At 49.2% G+C, this 17,730-nt stretch overlaps 1 protein-coding gene across 1 annotated transcript in view; it reads left to right on the top strand.

Annotated features, from left to right (window-relative positions):
* SLC38A10 (solute carrier family 38, member 10) overlaps positions 1–17,730 on the top strand; it is a 38,288-nt gene that overhangs the window by 163 nt on the left and 20,395 nt on the right. Inside the window, exons 2-10 of the mRNA XM_010578557.1 lie at positions 1,256–1,373; positions 4,892–4,937; positions 6,908–7,001; positions 8,227–8,370; positions 10,127–10,251; positions 13,572–13,674; positions 14,484–14,666; positions 16,616–16,727; positions 16,923–17,029. Coding sequence (XP_010576859.1) covers positions 1,256–1,373; positions 4,892–4,937; positions 6,908–7,001; positions 8,227–8,370; positions 10,127–10,251; positions 13,572–13,674; positions 14,484–14,666; positions 16,616–16,727; positions 16,923–17,029 — 1,032 coding nt within the window. The remainder of the gene's footprint in view (positions 1–1,255; positions 1,374–4,891; positions 4,938–6,907; positions 7,002–8,226; positions 8,371–10,126; positions 10,252–13,571; positions 13,675–14,483; positions 14,667–16,615; positions 16,728–16,922; positions 17,030–17,730) is intronic.

The raw sequence follows: 17,730 nt of genomic DNA, 5'->3' as shown, positions 1-17,730 counted from the left end.
CCCCTCCCCCGCCGGTTCCCGGTGCTGGGGGGTGCTTCTCCCGGGGGCGGCGGGGCCGGCCGGTTAGCCCCTCGTCGCCGTCTCCGGTAGAGACTGGTGGGGTCGGCTGCCCGCGGGTCTCACTGAACCGGGCGGTCCTGCCGGTGTCCCCGTCGCTCTGAGGCCGATGAGAGGCACCGGGAGGGTCGGGAGGGACATCGGGGACCGTCGACGGTTTCCCCCGCCGAGAGAGACCCCCGTGTGGGGCTGGGGGCTGCGTGTGTCGGTCCGTTCTCTTGTCGGCTGGAAGTCCCCAGGGGTTCCTTGGCGCAGTGTCTGCCCCAAGCCCTGGGGGCCAGGGAGGGCAGTCAGGGGCACGTTTGCCCCTGGCCCCAATTTGAAGGGCGGTTCAGTGTTTTGGGGTGGTTGGTAGAGGATGGTCAGCGAAGGAACCGCTACAGACTGAGGTCTCTTGCACCAAACTATGCATTTTTCCTTGTTGTGAGGTCTGCAGGTAACCATTTCTGCCTTTCCTGTGAGTAGAAGGGAAAAACAATTGAAGAATTTATCCATATGATAAACGTGGGTCGGCTTGGAGGTGTTTGCAAACCAGGTGTTGAGCCCTTAAGCTGAGCTGTGCCCCTGCTCCCCCTCTCCAGGAGCTGCCACCATCCCTGTGGCCACACCAGGTTTAAATACAGCAGAAAAGGAGATGGCTGTGATAAAGATCTGGCATCACTTGTACCTCTTTAAAGTCACCTGCTTAAAAAGTGTCCAGTGTTTAACATCCCCCGCTGCAAATGCATGAACCAGCAAGGCAGGACAGCACTGGTAGTGAGCTTGGTAATTAGTTCACGCTATCAAATAAATTTACAACAGAGTTTGCACCTCGGGATTAGGAGTGGTCTTTCTTTGCTCTGTGTGAAGCTGCTGAGAGCTGTGGAGAGCACTGGGGGAATGAATGAGGGGAGCTGTGGAAGTCCTGCTCCACAAACGGCTCCCAGTTCACTCTTTGGTGCTTAAATTGGTGCAGCTGGAAGCTGTGGGAAACAGGTGGCTGCTCCGCGTTGTCCTTGGGCTGTGGAGAGTAAAATTGAGCTTGTACGTCATGTTTCTCCTGGCTGCTCTGAAGTCGAGGGACCTCTCTTAACAGGCAAAAGTGTGGCTGGAAATATGTGAGGGAGCCTAAAGGGGGTAAGGGACAGCAATAAGGCTGTGCGGAATGACTGACTTTCCATCTTGCGCTTGTCTCTTCCCCCCTCTTCTCCCGTTTCAGTGTGGCATTGTCCTGGGAGCTCTGCTGCTGATTTTCTGTTCTTGGATGACTCATCAATCCTGCATGTTCCTGGTGAAATCGGCCAATCTCAGCAAGCGCAGGACCTACCCCGGCCTGGGTGAGAATTTTCAGCTCTAGGGCTTGTTGGTTTGTTTTTTTTTTTAACTGCAATTTTTCTTTGACCTCTTAATTTACAACTTTCATACTGATATTGTTGGAATAGCAAATGGTTTCTTGATGTAGTTTTCAATTTGTGTTGTCTTCCTCTGTCAGTCTCTCCCCCCTGCCCCATGTCCCCAGGGGAACGCGAGGGTTTAATTCTGCTCTTGACAGTGAATAGGCGCAGAATTGTTTTGACTCTGCAGGGCAGGGGAGGAGATGCAGCATTGACTGATCAAAACCCAAGTTTTCGGGAGCTGGCGTAGTGGGTGTCTGGTGTAAATTATTGGTCTCGGCACGAAAGCCGCGAGCTTCCCCACCCAGTGTGCTGCCGAGGACATCGGGTTCTGCCAGCGGAGAGCCTGGCATGGAGCTCGGGCCGCCTGGATCTGAGCTGTGTGTGCGTTTATGGCAGAGCAGAGAGGAAAGAGTGTGCAAGGTTCCAAGTGGCCAAGAAAATAAAAACATCTGCAAGATTCATGTGTGGGTTTTTGGCAGACTCTGCCAGCCCTTTTCCTCGGAGCTCGTCGCCTCTGTGCTGGCGCCAGGGTTGGCCTCTGCTTTGACCTTGCTTCTCATTCTGACTGACTTGGGGGGTAGGAGGAGGTGGTCGGGTTCCAGTCCTCTGCATCGGCATGTGAAACGACAGGAAAAGTCGTCTTTTACTCGGTTTCCCTTATTTCTCTGGGGGGGGGGCGGGGAGAGAGTTGGCTGGCGTTGGCCTTGGTAAAAGAACTAAAGGAACACATGGCTCTCTTGCTGACCGTGTTGTTGACAGATGGGTTTCCTCCTCCATCCTCAGAGTGCCCAAGGTGTTGTTACCGGGCTGCACATCTTGGCTTCTGCCAGGTTATAGCTGCTAGAAACTGAAGAGATCAAGAAGTTCTGTGATGTGGGAGGTTGTGCCTGTGGTGCTGGAGGGAAGGGGGAGCCCCCAGGTAGCGTCCGACTTGTCCCTGCTGCTCCCAGCCCAGCTGCCTGGGTTGCCTCTCCCTGCCCCCTCACAACACGTCTTTGTGTATGCTGCTTCCCCGAAGTACAGAGAGTCCCCTCCACCTTGGAGCGTCTCCCGGGAAGAAGGGATCCTCTGCACTCTCTGAAGCCAAGGGGCTGGAATACACAGAGGGCCAGTAATGCTTCTAAACTTCCTGGCACCTCCTGGCACACAAACGCTGGCGCTGAAAGAAATGCCTCTGCTCCCTCCCTCTGCCCTGGGAGAGGTGCCACCGGGAGGGACAGCCCTGAGAGGAAAGGCAGTGCGGCTATAATGCATCCTAATGCATCAAGGTTGAGCAGCTCCACACAGACAGCCTTTGTCACCGTGGGCTTGTGCCCTGGTACATCTGCGAGAGATCCTGGCAGCCCCTGCAGCTGATTGTGTGGGAGGCTTTGGCAGTGCTGAAAGATGTAAGAAAGTTTTGCAAATTAACTTTGGTCAGCCAGTCCCTTCCGGAGGAACATTGAGAGCGATCGTTACAGCTACAAAAGAGCCAGGGTCGCAACAGGCTGATATCTAGCCTGGGCGTCTTCACTCAGCAGTGCTCTGTGCCTGAAGGGGTTTGCTATTAAAAATATTTTACTCTTTGCCGCTGTTCTCCTGCACTGCGTGGAAGGAAGGGAAGGGCCTTGGACAGATGAAGACAAGAAGTGGGATGCAGTTCCCAGACAGACTTTAACCAGGAGATGAGTTTATGCCTCCCCTTACAGCTGCTGAAAGTGGCCTGGGTCTTTGCAGACTACTTGTGTTGGGTACCGACCCTGTCAGCAGCATGCTGCACCCCTGGGAGACAGCTCGGTTCCACTCCCTGCAGAGAAAAGTGCTGAAATACAGGCTGCCCGTTCTAGTAACCACACTTGGTTTAAAAGGGCTTCTCTATTTACTGAGCCGATTCAGCTCTGCCCAGCTTGTTAGGCATCTAGAGATCCCATTCCGAAGATGCTTGACTGTACGATTTATTTTACAGTCGTCGTCTCCTTCCTCCTTGCGAAGGTAAAGGATCCAATTTTTCCAGTGTCCCCAGATGGGGACATCTGACATAGTGTTTGAAGGCTTGTTCTCATTAGAACAGCACTTCAGAACAGCCAAGGAGACTGATTGTTTCTCAGCATCTCCGGCCTAGACGATTGCCGGCAGCTGTAGCTGTTTTCTGCAGGCACCTACCTTTCAGTGTGATGTGTAAGAGGAGCTCGCAGGAGCAGTGCAGCAGCAGCAATCCTTGTAGAGGTTGGCTCATTAATGACCCAGTCACCGGGAGGGATGTTTTTCTCTTGCTGGTTCCCCTCTCTCATCCCTGGCCCTTTGGATGTGTGAGTGAATCCCCCAAGGGCTGTTGCCTTTTCCCCTTACGGTTGCGAGTTCCCAAACGAGGTGAGAGCTGGAGGCCAAAGTGGTGTGGCCGCTCTTCGCACTCGGGCAGCGCGCCTAGTGGCGGTTGTTCCACCCGGTCTGTCACCAAGCCATTGGCTATTTTCAGTGCTACCCCACATAACAGCTCCGGTTTATTTTTCTGCTGTGGGTCTTCTGCCATGCTTTTTTCTCATTCTGTGGGAGAACATCTTGTTTCCTTAATTTTTAGCTCAAGCAGTGTCCAAAGAAATCGGAGTTTGTGTATTTAAAATAGCTGAAGATGCTTCCAGAAGCAAATAAAGTTTGTTTTCTGGTGGCCTGCAGGAATGTGTGCTGTACCTTGAGAGAAGACAAAGGGGAATCCAGGGTGGTGGTTTTCATGTTGGACCTCTGCAGTTAAAAGACTGACAGAATTGGGCAATGTGGTCTGTGCTTGGAACTGGAGGTCTCAATTCCCATTCTACCCAGTAGATCTAAAAATACAAGCGGAGTTTTCTTGGCATTTTCTTTTTAAGAAAAAACACAATGATTTAAAGACTACTGATTATTTTCTGCTACAAGCTACAACCCAAGTATGGGAGGGGAAAAAAAAAAAAGTCTCTTGGCAGCAGCCCTTTGGTGTGGGTTGTGAATACTGGGTATTCTGGGTATGGGATTGAACGTTCTGGGCACCATCTCAGATCTCCCATCCAGCAGCATCAGGCGGTTCAGTTATAGTGGGAAGATAAAAATAAAAATGAGAGTTTGATTGAAATTTTGCACTGCAGTAACTTTTTGCCACACAGCATCTTATACATGCATATTTTCTCTTCCGCGCTGACTTTCTTTTAATGGTTGCCATGTGTGACTGCTACTTCACACCACTTTTTTTTTAAAGAGGAAAAAAAAAAAAGAACCTGCTTTCTATCTTTTCCTCATCTTTGTTCCTGTCTTATGTGGTTTTCAGTTTGTGGAGGGCATGTCTGAAAAAGAAAGTGGGAGGGTGGGCAGGGAACAGCCCCAAAACACAACACCGGTGGGTTCCCGCTGTGCTGCCCTTTGTCACTGTTATTGTTTAATTTTGAACTGACGTGTGTGCCATGTTCTGGACCTTTCCTTGACTAACTGCAACTTTTTTCCTCTTATGCCAGCATTTCACGCCTATGGAAAAGCAGGAAAAATGTTGGTGGAAACAAGGTAATCTGCTGCTTTTTTTAAAGCTTGAACAGTTTGGTTTTCTTTAATGAAAAATATTGCTTTGTAGCCTCTTGTGGCCTTGCTGTGCTCTTGTTTCTTACCCTCATGCCTTCTCTGGTCCCAGAAGTCTTCCTTGCCACCTAGAATTTGAACAAGAGTGTAAGTGAGATCCCCTAAGCACAGCTCACAGGTGTCGCCTTCAGCATATCCCACCTGTTCCTGCATGGAGACAGGAGTGCTTTCCAGACAGTGGGAGCACAGAAGTCGGGGAGTGAACTCATCTCCTGCTCTGCTGCATGTGCTGTGAAAGCATGGGCATGTCACTTGTGGCCGTTTTCCAGGGGTGAAATCCCTGCCAAGATCACCGTGAGTTAGTGGGAGGGAGAGCGTTCAGTACCTCGGATCCACCCTTTAGCTGCTCTGGTCCTGCCCGCTCCTTGCAGCAGGGGCTGCCTTCCTCTGCATTAGAAAATGCTTTGTGGGGGGAAATCCTGTCTCCATTTCAGGACAGACTCTGCTTCCTCAGATGACCCCAATGCAAGGAGAAGCTCCCCCACAGGTCTCATTCAGCAGTCGTGATGGGTGATGGGACATTGTTACCCCACTGCTTTTTTCCAGCAGAGATTCTTTGGTGGAGGCGTCTTGAGCCCAGGCCAGTCAGTGGTGCTGGCTCCTTCCCTCTCCCCAGCTGCAGACTGCTGCAGAACACTAAAAATACGCAGAATATTTCTCAGATGTTACTTGTCCATGCAAGCAATTGCTGTAATTGCCACAGGGATGTTATATAATTGGAACTGGGAGGGAAAGTGGTCCATGCAATCATGAATGGGAGGAGAAGCAGTTCATAAGACAATCTTTTCATTAAAGTGTGGTCCATTTTGTGGAAAGAAGTTTGAGAGCTGATTTGGTATCGAGACTTTCATGGTAGGCGTCTGCTGCGGGGTGTGGGGCTGAGAGAATCTCTTGTTGATTCTTTTAAATGTTTTTCCAAGAAATAAAGGAGTGCTTGCCATCTCCAAGGTTTGTTTTTTATTGTGGCTCCAAACTGCAGTTAAACCCACGCACGGGTTGTCACCAGAAAGGCATCTCTAGCAGAGATGTGAGGTGTGGATGCAAGGTGGATGCAAGTTCTCTGGTTTTTATTTTATCAAGGCTGAATGCAGAACTGGTGGCCTGCCCTTCACAAGCCTGATGACAGAAGCATGGTCCTCCCCTCTAGCACCAGTAGTGATGTGCAGCTTGCTCATACGGCTGTGAGAGCTCGCTCGCAGCCCACTGTATCCCTGTAGACAGAAAACCTACTTTACTACTGGTTGCCAAATGTGTTTTCGGTGTGGGTTCAGCAAAATCTGGGGCTCATCTCCACTGTGACTTGCCAGAAAGTTGTGTTAGAGGGTGAATGTACGCTGAAGCAAGGCACACTGATGCTGCTTTACCTCTGAACACAAGTGAATGACTGCACAAGATTTTAAGTCACTTTAAATGTACCCTTTTAGCTGTTTTCTGTTTAGCTCTTCTGGATGTTCCTTGGTAAACTGGGGGGTGCAGTAGGATCCTAACCAATCTTTAGCTGTTGCGATTGTGTGCAGGATATAGCCCTTGCGACCTTGTCAGTGCTAAACCTTTGTCTTAATCCTTCAGCAGCAGCTGCAGTGTATGTAGGATGTCTCTTGCTCCCAGCGTATGAACTGTAGCTCCATGCAGGACACGTAGCGGTGTTCTCACTACTCACGTGTCATTTGTGGGGGCCCCATCGCCGCAGGCTCAGTTACGGCAGTCCCAGGCAACATCTCCAGGTGTCTCTAAGGTAGCCTTAGTGTTAACAAAGCCTCGTCCCCTCGCGAGGGCTGTGCAGAGTACAAATCCACTGGGAATGTGACTGCTGACACACACCTGCCCAGGAGCAGGGGCCGTGTTCCAGGGTTCCTGCTCTAGTCTCCTAACCTTTGTCTATTTTGTTGTTTTTGCAGCATGATTGGGCTGATGCTGGGAACTTGCATTGCTTTCTATGTTGTCATTGGTGATCTGGGGTCCAACTTCTTTGCTCGGCTGCTTGGATTTCAGGTAAATAAATCCTCACTGGATCACATCTACAATGCAGGCAGCGGTCCTAATTCTTGCATCGAGCTGTGTGTGCCTTAGATACAGCAAAGAGCGTCCTGCCTTAGTAGTGTGCTCAGCAGTGCACGAGCTGTTGTGGGGTCATCTAATGGTGAGCTTTAATGGCACGCCTTGTGCACAGAGCATTTAGCTCTATGAAGTGCTGGAAGCCCAGACGTATGGCGAACAATTAGATGTGTAAAACCTCCAATGAGGCACTTCCAACAAAGGAAGTATTTTTAACTTGGTCTCTATTAATTCTGGAGCAGATTCCTGGAGGAGATGATGCTTCCTGTCTTAATTCCTGCCCCTAAAGTGTAGTGACAGACAGTTCCTCTGTCTGAGCTCTCATCCGCTTGCAGCCCTCTAGTTCAAGAGGGATGTTTGTCCTGTCCCTTGCTGTTTTGGTGGCCAAAGTTACTGTGCGCCTGCCTCCTCCTTAAGATAAAATAAGCTGTGTGATGAGCCCAGTGTTGGCTCAAGATGCATGGTGGCAAGAGGTGCTCCTTGTGGGCAGGAGGCTCTTGCTGCTCTTTCTGGAGAGCTGTGAGCAGCAGCACTCGGAGCCAGCACGAGGGCCGTGTGGGGAAGCAAAATGGACATGTGGAAGGATTTTTGGCGGGGCTGTTATCTGCTCCGCCTGATGCTGCTAAGCTCCGATTAAGGGACTGTGAAGTTAAAAAGATGCGTTGTGGCTGCAGCCAAATTAGGTATTAAATATTTCCAAGCATTTCAGAGTGTTCTGCTATAATAAATACCAATGTGAGGTTTTGATTAATTTTCTGGATCAGAATTTTCAAGACTTCAGTCTCTTGTCTCCCAAGTAAGTTTAGTTTTTATTTAATTGCATGAAAATACCTAAATAGCTTGTGCTGGATTAGCATTTAAACACACCGCCCCCCCCCCCCCCAAATACTTCCACTTCAGGATGGACCTGTCACACACTGTGTAGAGCAACAGTGGCACCCAGTGACTGTATAAGCTAATCACAGACCTAGCCAAAGAAACGGCAAGCTTTCAGCATCAAATCTTTAAATACGTACAGAAGTAGAATTTCACATTTGAAATTGATCCTGGCTTTGCATTGTTTCTCACTGCGGAAAAGTTAACCACATCGGGGTTTGCTGATTTGGTGGGATGTTTTGAGTATCCTCCGTGCTCCAGTTCTTTATGCAGGTCCCTTTTCCAGGTGTCTGGCAGTTTCCGGATAGTCCTGCTCTTTGCCGTCTCCCTGTGCATTGTACTTCCATTGAGCCTCCAGAGGAACATGATGGCCTCCATACAGTCATTCAGTGCCATGGCTCTGATCTTTTACACGGTGTTCATGTTTGTGGTGAGTATCGACGCTGGGAATGCTGTTTTCCTATTGTTTTAACACAGATGTTCCCACTGGGACAGCCTGCAGGTGCAGGCCTCAAGTTTAAAATGTCCTTCCTGATAATTAGTGCTGCTAGTCCTGGGCATAACGAGTGATCTGGGTGCCTGTGCTCTTGAGCTGGTGGAGGTGGGGAGGTAGAGACTGTAGAAACTGGCCAGTGGGTCTGTAAGCTATTACACATGCTAGGGACTGCAGTGGCACAAATAATAACAAACCACAAATCAAGCTGTGGTTTATTCTGCTTGTTGGTGTCTTATAATTTAGGGCTCTGAACTTTGAATCAAAGGATGGAAGATGTGGGGAAGAGCGCCTGGAAGCAGAAGGGACTTTCATCATGCGTTAGTGTTTTGCCTTGAAAACCTCAATGCTTCTAATCTGTAGGGGGAAGGCAGCTCTCATTAAGAACTCAAGCGTGTACTTTGCATGCTTTTTTGCAGCTGATGGTTAATGTCTTTCAGGCTGCAAGTAGTTTTATTTGTTAGACACCAGCACTTCTATTTCTTGAGAGTTGAAAGCTTCATAAAGCCTTAAGTCTGGTACGTGGCGTATACTTGTTCTTAGATATTTCTAGAAAAGTTTTTCTTCACTCAGGTAAATGGATTCTTGACCATTTAGATTAAGTAGGGTAAGCTGAGAGTTACCTAAAGCTGGCCCTGTTTGGCTTGGCCAAGCCCCATTGTATAGCACCATTTACTGAGTGGTGGAGACTTTCACTTGCTTTTGAATGACTTCAGGTTTCTCCTCATGGATGCTCATGTTTGTTCGTGGAGCCCCAGCCCTATCTCTCCCAAATTTCAGGACTGGAAGAGCTGAAACAAAAGGAAGAAAAGGGAGGTGTGGAAATTCTTTCCACTTAACTTTTTTTAGTAGGTTGTGCTGGGTCACGCTTCTAAGCTTGCCTCTGTAAGGAGGCTGGACACTGTAAATAAATGAGTGTTTTACAAAACTGCCGTGTTCCAGGAGCTGTGCCTTTAAGAAAACCACAACATTTCATGAGAGTTGGCTGCACTAAAACATAATCTCTGGGGATTAGAAAACCCCCATTCAGGCGATATTATAAACAGGCATTCAGACATATTTACCTTCTGTTTCCTGTGCAACCCAATGCCTGCCAGCTTCTCTGTCAATGGCTAAAGAGCTCCCCTGGCCTCATCTGGGTACCTCGCTCTCCCTGTTTTCCTGAAGTTTATCCTTGTCTTTGGTGAACTGGTGCTGTTAAATGGCTCTGGAGTAGCAGTGTGCAGGTGGGGTCCTGTTTTAGGAACCTTTGTCTCTCTCTGCTGAACAGGATTCTCCAAGGCAAATGTCGCTTCCCGTTTGGATTTAAAAATGTGTTTAAAAAAGCGCAAAAGAAATTGCTGGGAACAACAATTCTCCCAGCTAAATGTGTCAGTGGAAATTGTTCCACCCTGGTGCGTGCTATGATGTCTGATGGCATCAAACAAGGGGGGAATGTCATAGATCTTTTAAAATACACCCCAGGATTCTCGGTGGCAAGAGGCCTATGGAGGTTGCTGGGAGCTTTAATAATGTGTGTGGGTGGGGTGGGGACCTGGGGAATTTGACTAATAGAGATTGGGCTGTGGTAGGCAGTGTAAGCTGTTCCTCGCAGAGCTGCTACATGCTGCCTTTTATCCCAGCACCGGCATTACTGCTGCTGTAAAGTTGTTTTGGGTTGGATCTTAACCCCTTTTCTTTCTCTTGGCTACAGATCGTGCTGTCGTCCTTCAAGCATGGCCTCTTCAGCGGGCAGTGGCTGCAGCGAGTTAGTTACACTCGTTGGGAGGGCATTTTTCGCTGCATCCCCATCTTTGGCATGTCTTTCGCCTGTCAGTCGTAAGTACCTGCTATTCCCACTTCTGGCAGTTGTGGTGCGCAATGAGTTTCTGTGAGGGCAGAGGGTCATGAGGATCTGCAAGGGATAGATACCATCTGGTTTCCTATTTTATTTTAATCAAAATATTTTACAGCCCACTGAAATACAGCATCTCATTCAGTTGTGACCCTTTTGTTACCTAGATGTGGGAGGGAGTTATATTTCACTTGGGAGTTTTTGTACTTGAGCAACACAAGATCATTTGGGCCAAACAGATTCTCAGTGTAATGCACATTGCTTCTGGTACAGCTGCATAAGTGATGAATTTCCCCCGTTTCTTGAAGGGAATGATTTAGTACCAGGAAAGGCAGCAGGGCTGTGTTGCCTAATGGCCGCAGGGCCCCCTGCAGGGTAGCGTACACTCCCGGCTGCTCTCTGCTTCCCCGATTTTTTTTTTGGAGAATACTCAGAAGATCACACAGTCGTTGACTTTGGAGAGTTGTTTGTGTGTTTCCAGTTACCTGCTTTTAATGAGGGTTTCCACTGGCACGTGGAAGGACGTGACGGCAGACCAGGCTGTTTTCACGTTTCTAGCAGCATTACCTTCTGCACCAAAATGGCAAGTGAGCAATACGTGCCTGGCCAGAATAGTAACAGGCTTTAAATAGAAGTGTAAATCCAAATGTGGACACGGAAAAGACCATCCTCATTTGGAAGGCTGGCAGAGTTGGGCTTTCCCCCCTGTAGTTCTAGCAAATGGGTAGCATGCCAACAGTAAATGAATGTGACAGATAAAATTTGTTCAGACTGCTGTGTTTACACCCACACGCAAGATCCAAATCATCATTTTCCACTTATCGGCTCTCTTGGCAGCTCAGTTCCTACCCGAACACGCTCCAGTCTTGCTGTTTAATGTCTCTATTGCAACTGGCGAAGGGAATTGTATTTTTTTACAGCTTTACCTTGTTAACATTTTAAAGTTTTTAAATTCCAACTTCTTTTTTTTTCCTTATGGTAGCCACACAGTACCCAGCACTATTTTGCTGGGAGTTGGAAATGCAGGGAAATCGTTTGGTTGGGACCAGTGTGCACATACCTAAATATAGGCTCCATTACAGCACTTACGTGGCAAGCCGAACCTAAAGCTATGCGTTTTTTCCAAGCATCAGGGCAATACGCCGTCCTCAGCCCAGGCAATCTTTCTAAGTATGTTATTCTCAGCTAGGTAGGTTTAATTTTGCTAACCTCTGAATCACCTTTTTAAAAAATAAATAACATAAAGCAGAAATCCTTTTCCTTCAGCACGTAAATGCAGCATACAGTAGGGACAAATAAATGCACTATTATTCTAGCTTGAAAAACTTGACCCTGCTTTACTTGTGAGTTCAATACCCTTTGCTTTTTAAAAGCTATCCTGTTGTTGCTGAAGTTGCAAAGTAGGTCACTCCTTTACAGTTATGTAGCATGGAAATTTGCTGTGGAGCTGAGAGCTGGGAGTGCGAGGACTCCTGGGTTACCTCTGCTGCAGACTCCTTGTGTGACCTTGGTCAAGTCACTGAACCCTCTAATTAAAGAAGTGTCAGTAGAGCTTTCCAGGAGAAAACTTCTAATTTCTGGAGATGGCTATTCTGGTGCAGATGGATGCAAAAATGCTGAATTCACAGGGACAATAAAAGTCAGGATGTTGTTCATTGCCTCTGTGAGCATCAGTTCCCTGCAGGCTGAGTTAGTACTGTGCTCAGAGAGCCTGTACAAGGTGGTCCCTACAGTGAAGGTGGAGAACAGATACTCTGAGGTAGCTCTGGCCATCTCTGAAGCAAGGCTGCTTTCTCCGAGACTGCTCTTAATGCTTGTGCTGACTTGTCTGCTCTCTGCTCAGGAGGAGCCATGTACTTGTGCCCTCTTTGAGGTGCAGTGTAACAGATAATGCAGGGGAGGATCCCTGATCCTTTCCTGGCCTTCAGTGCAGTCATTTTGCTTAAAAATAAACCCTGGGTGTGTCAGGACATGCTGCTTGTTGTATGCTTCTTGTCCTCTTGCTCTGCCTTGAGAAGTGGTGATGGTCAGGAGGGCCCAACAGCGTGTCGTGGGGGCTTGAGGGACACTGTGCTGGTCCTCCAAACCCAAGCTGACCAAACGGGTGCAGTTAGGTCATCGCAGGAAGCCTGGGTGCAGCTGGCCTTTGCACGGCTCTTTTTCCTGTGTCACTGCTGTTGCTCCTGCACTAATGCGAACCTGGCCTGGCTGTGCCATCCCATGCACTGCAGAGCCTCTCTGCTTCCCTCCTTTCCTCTCCTTCTTGGGCCTGGATGTTTGGCTGGCTCCCTTCCCGTCGTGGGGCTGAAGTACAGGACATAGTTGGTTAATCTGGCAGAGGTCGCTGCATTGAGGGCAGGGAGGAATCTGAAATGGAGCTGGTCTCCTCGCTCCCTGCTGGTAAATGGCTGTCACGGTGCTGCATTTGCAGACCCCGCGTGTGTCTCGCGGGTTCCTGCGAGCCGATGTGCTCAGCTTCCTTTGTGCAGAACTGTTTGACGTTAAGGGATTAAGGGTTAAGGATTTTTCTGCTTGGCCTCAGTTTGACACACTTTCTCTTAATGGCTTTGTGCCCACTGGAGCTGGGGATACCCCCTTCCCATCTAACTGGATGCTTGCCCCCTTCTCGTGAGAGTTACTTCAGTAACATGAAGCCAGGATGTAGCCACTTGAATTAAAGTAACGAGAGGTTAATGAGTTGCTAAAATATGCACCTGATGTCAAAAAGTACATTCCACATGCTTTCCAAGTCTGTAAATACCCCAAATCCTGTGTAATTGGTGCTCCCAGCTTTCTATGAACTGAGCTCTAGCAGCAGTGCTGAAATATGACAGGCGCTGCATTTAGTTTTGTTTGTTTAACTTTTCTTTTAGACAGTGTGATGCTCTAACCTTCTTCCTGCTTTTACTCTGTAAACACTGCGTTGCTTTAATTATCAGCATAGAGAGCTCCAAGAACAATAATCTGCAATGCGCTGCCTGGCCTGGTGCCACTGGTGTTTCACTGGAACAAACGGTCATTCATTTTGCAACACTTTTGAACCAAAATGTTTACATCACACGTTTAGCTCCACGTGGTGGGGTGGGGAGAGCAGGAATATTTTTGCAACACTTAAAGTTATGAGTGTTCTGAAATCTCTTGGCATTAGCAATATAAATTGTGGAATAGCAGCGAGTGTTTATGCTCCATAGGGGGAAGGTGTCAGGGATTCTTTGCTGCTGGGCTGAGGCAGAGAACGTGCTGAAGTTGGGTTTTTCTCTCTCTCTGCAGAAAGTTTCCTTAAATAATTTACCCTTTTCTACAGTCAGGTCTTGCCTACCTATGATAGCTTGGATGAGCCGTCTGTTAAAATCATGAGCTCCATATTTGCTTCTTCCCTAAACGTGGTCACCACCTTTTACATTACGGTAAGAAACTTCCCCTTCTCTTTCCTTGCCAGAAGTCAGGCTCTGGAGGGGCATCAGGGATGATGATTTATCTTCAGTTGGGGCTGGTTTCTGCTTATCTGTATTTATTCTGAAAGATAAGTCATTTTGATGGAAGTAAAATTAGATGGGAGATGATGAACCGAACAGTGCAGGAGGCATTTGGAGAGTCCAAATTTTCAGCGTGGCACACTTCCTTGGGTGGAGGCAGAGTGGAGACCCAGCGCTTCCATGCGCATCAGCCTGCTGTCTGCCTTCCAGGGCCCAGCCTGGAGCTGGAGATGCTGCCCAGAGTTTAGGAAAGCTTCTTTCAGCCTGTTGCAATTGGAAAGATGTGAAGGAAGTTATGCCTCATAAAGCACCAGTTAATAAAACCGAGTTAATAATTCCTGAGAAGAGCCTTGCCCTGTGAGCTAGGCTGCTGTGGGGAATTGTTACGGCCCCTCCTTCGTTGGAGGGGGCCGGTCTGTGGCCCAGGCAGCAAGCAAAATGTCACTGCTCTGTGTCACAGGCAGTGGCAGCGTTCCCTCACTGCAACGTCCTCCATGAAAGACCCCAGTATTTGGTGAGAAACTTGCCTCTGCTTTTAGGAATGTCCCACTATTCATTAGCCGCCTGTCTCAACTTTTGGGGGTGCTGCAGGTTGCCCATGGAGGTGGCCCCACGCTCCCTCCTTGTCTGGCTGGTCCTAACTCATAGGAGGACGCTGTCCTCCACCCTTTTGTAAAGAGCAGATATGAATGTGCTTTGGAGTCAAACCCCATCTGCTCACTTCCCCTCCTGCCGGACAGGTGGGCTTCTTTGGCTACGTGAGTTACACTGAAGCCATTGCTGGGAACGTCCTAATGAACTTCCCTTCCAACCTTGTGACGGAGATGATTCGAGTGGGATTCATGATGTCGGTAGCTGTGGGGTTTCCGATGATGATTCTCCCGTGCAGACAGGCGCTGAACACCCTTCTGTTTGAGCAGCAGGTAAGATCTTCTTGTGTGGCCAGGAGCAGCTGGCTGCCTTGGTGTGCACCTTTGAAACTTGCTTTTTGAAGCGCTACTGTGACTCTTTGGCTTCTGCTGCTGGCTGCTGACCTGGGCTAAAAATGTGCCTTGGTTCTGTGAGACTCCATTGACAACTGCATGTTTCTGACTCGTGGTAGGTACTTGCTATCCAGAGGGACAAACCCCCAACTGACAGTGAAATTATAAGTGCCTGGTGTGTGGTAACGGTGCAGCAGGAGGCCTGTGGCAGTCTGTAAATCCTGCTCTGCAGAATGATTAATCTCTGGTACTTTGAGTTTCTTGTCCTCTCTGCAGAGGAATTTTGTGGGCAGAAGTGCTGGAGTTGCGAGCCTGAAGCCTGCTATCGCTGTGCTGCACCCCGGGTCCCGTGGCTGCTGCTTCCCTGCTCCACTGGGGATTTCAGCTCTCGCGCAGAAGTGTTACACAGTTCAGAGCCGAGGTGGTTCTCCCCCTCAGAAAGAGAGAGAAATGTGCTTTTGGAAACAGAGGAGCCTCCTTATTTCCTGCTGCTCCAGCTGGCATCCTTTTGCTGGCCAGCTCGATCTTGCTTTGCATTTAGCTCAAGCTTCTGTTCCTGGCCTCAGAGCCCAGCCCAGCCTCATTTCTTCTTGCTTCTGTCTGTGCCTGCTCATTTCTGCTCTTTTATTATTATTCTTATCCTTACACCTTTGTCAATAGTCCCCTGAGCAGCCTTTTCCCCTCCGGGTTCAGATGTCCCCTTCCTCCAGTGCCGCCTCTGGCTGTTTGGTGCCGGTCTGGTGCAGAAGCATGCGGTGGAATACAGCCCTCTCCCACACGTTCACCTTTCCCAGGGTCAGATCTTCAGACAGCCTTTGTGACTATAGTTGGTCTGTCTGATTTAGACTGTAAGTCCCTTGTGGCAGTAGCGTGTTCTCCTCTGTGTATTGTACGGCACTAAGCATGCCGATGGTATTCAGTAAATAACAGTAAGAGATTGTGGGAATGTTCTGAGGCCTTTGTGTATCTGCATAAATAGAAACCTCTTAGGGCAGGAAATAAAACTTGAGCAATTTATAGCTCTAAATCCTGCCACTTCTGCCTGTGAGAAGCCCCAAGCTCTTTTCTCACGTCGGGAGGGCCTGAGGATGGGGGAAGACGATCGGTGAAAGCCAGTGGGTGCAGAGGAGTAAGCGCTGGAAACGCTTGGGAAGACTTTGGTTCTCGCCTGGGCTCAGCTCGTTGCTCTTTCGGCTCTGAACGTGTCGCTTTACGTTCCTCTTCCATCTGTGCAGCCAGGAGAGCAGGGACCCACTGGTTCTCCGGGGCATGTGGGTTCGCTGGCACCTCTGCCTTCCGCACCTCCTGCTCGGAGGGTGGGGATGGGAAGTGGAGGGCATCTGGAAGCCCTCCAGTATCAGCAGCTCCTCAGCAGCACTGATCCTCCTCTCTGCCATCTAGCTGTGGTGTCTTCTGTCAAGTCGGAGGAGCTAGTACATGTGTTGTAACGCAGTGAGAATAGCCCTGTTCCCAGAGATGTTAGGGGACACCTTGCCATAGCAAAACCAGAACTCTTCCCCCTGTGATCATTCTCCCTCCTGCCTTCTCAGCTGCGCTTCTTTCTCATGCCCTTGGCCTTGGGGCTGCTCGCCGAGGCCGGGGGGGCTGCAGCAGTGGCACAGGCGCTGGGATACAGCTGCACGGTTCACATTTGGGACAGGATGGAAACAGCAGCTCTGGCTCCGTGCCCCCCCGTCACTCTTGTTTTGAAGGTTCAAATGCAGTTGCATATTAAAACTGCTCAACCACATCTAACTGCCCCCCAGCATTCACCTCTGTGGGGACCATAGCTTGGAGGTGACAAAGCTGCTGGAGTAATTGCTTAGGAACTGTGGGGTTGTGATACAGGAGCTAAACTCATTCTCCCCCTCCTGCCCTTTCTCTTCCAGCAAAAAGATGGCACCTTTGCTGCTGGGGGTTACATGCCCCCGCTTCGGTTCAAAGCCCTGACGCTGGCTGTTGTGTTTGGAACCATGATAGGAGGCATCATGATCCCGAATGGTGAGTGAGGAGTTGGGGGCAAGGGCTGGTTGCTTGACTATTTTCTCTGGTGTCTTTTATTTGCTTTTCTGGGTTGGATGGCCAGGCTCTCTGGGCTCACACCCTAGCCTGCCTGGGGGCTCAGACAGCTGCCACGTGCTGCTGCTCTGGCAGTCTTGGAAGGGACCTTTGCTGACTTCTCTTCTTCTTTGCCAGTGGAAACAGTCCTGGGCCTGACAGGTGCGACGATGGGAAGCCTCATTTGTTTTATCTGCCCAGCTCTTATTTACAAGAAGATCCACAAGAATGCACTTTGTTCACAGGTCAGTGCTGATGCTGCTTGACATCCCCCTAAGCCCTCTTCAGACCCTGGGAATGTAGTTAATTTGGCTGCAGTGGAGAAACTGCTTGGCATCTCCTCCAGCTGCCCCCTCCAGTTTGCCCAGTACAGGTGGGAACTGTTCTGGTCAGCTGCTCTGAGCAGCATCACTGATGGACATGCAGACAGCAGCAGAGGAGGTGCTGGCCCAGTGCATGGCCTGCCCTGTGCTGGAACACCAGCTCTTTTTGTCCCTCTAGCAGCAAGTGAAGCATTCATTTGGTGCATAAAATGCTGCTTCCAGTCCGCCTTCTGGTGAGCTTCAGGTTCTGTATCTGCAGAATGGGAAATCCAGGCAGCCTATAAAACCTTAACAGGCCTTACATCCCAACCTGCCTGGGCTGGGTAAAATAAACAGGGTTTCTCAGCGATGCGGTTCTTGTTGCTGACCCTCAGCTTTCTGGTTTCAACCAAAATAATAATAAAAAGGAACACACACATAGAGGTGTTGCTCCAGGAATTGATTTTTAAAAAATTGGGGTCATTCAGAGGCTGTTAGAAGTTTAGCTTTTCCTCTTGCTCCAGTTTGAATTGGCCTCCTCCGGGACTGAAACAAAGTGGCTCTTTGCTGGGCTTGATCTCTCTGCTTCTGCAAATACTGTGCTTTTGTGGGGCTGAAATTAACATGTTTTGTTTTTTTCTAAC

The sequence above is a fragment of the Haliaeetus leucocephalus genome, unplaced genomic scaffold, assembly GCF_000737465.1.
Source record: "Haliaeetus leucocephalus isolate CR32 unplaced genomic scaffold, Haliaeetus_leucocephalus-4.0 Scaffold646, whole genome shotgun sequence".
In the NCBI taxonomy this organism is placed as follows: domain Eukaryota; kingdom Metazoa; phylum Chordata; class Aves; order Accipitriformes; family Accipitridae; genus Haliaeetus; species Haliaeetus leucocephalus.
Note: the sequence above shows the minus strand (reverse complement) of the source record. Positions and strands in the feature narration are given on the sequence as shown.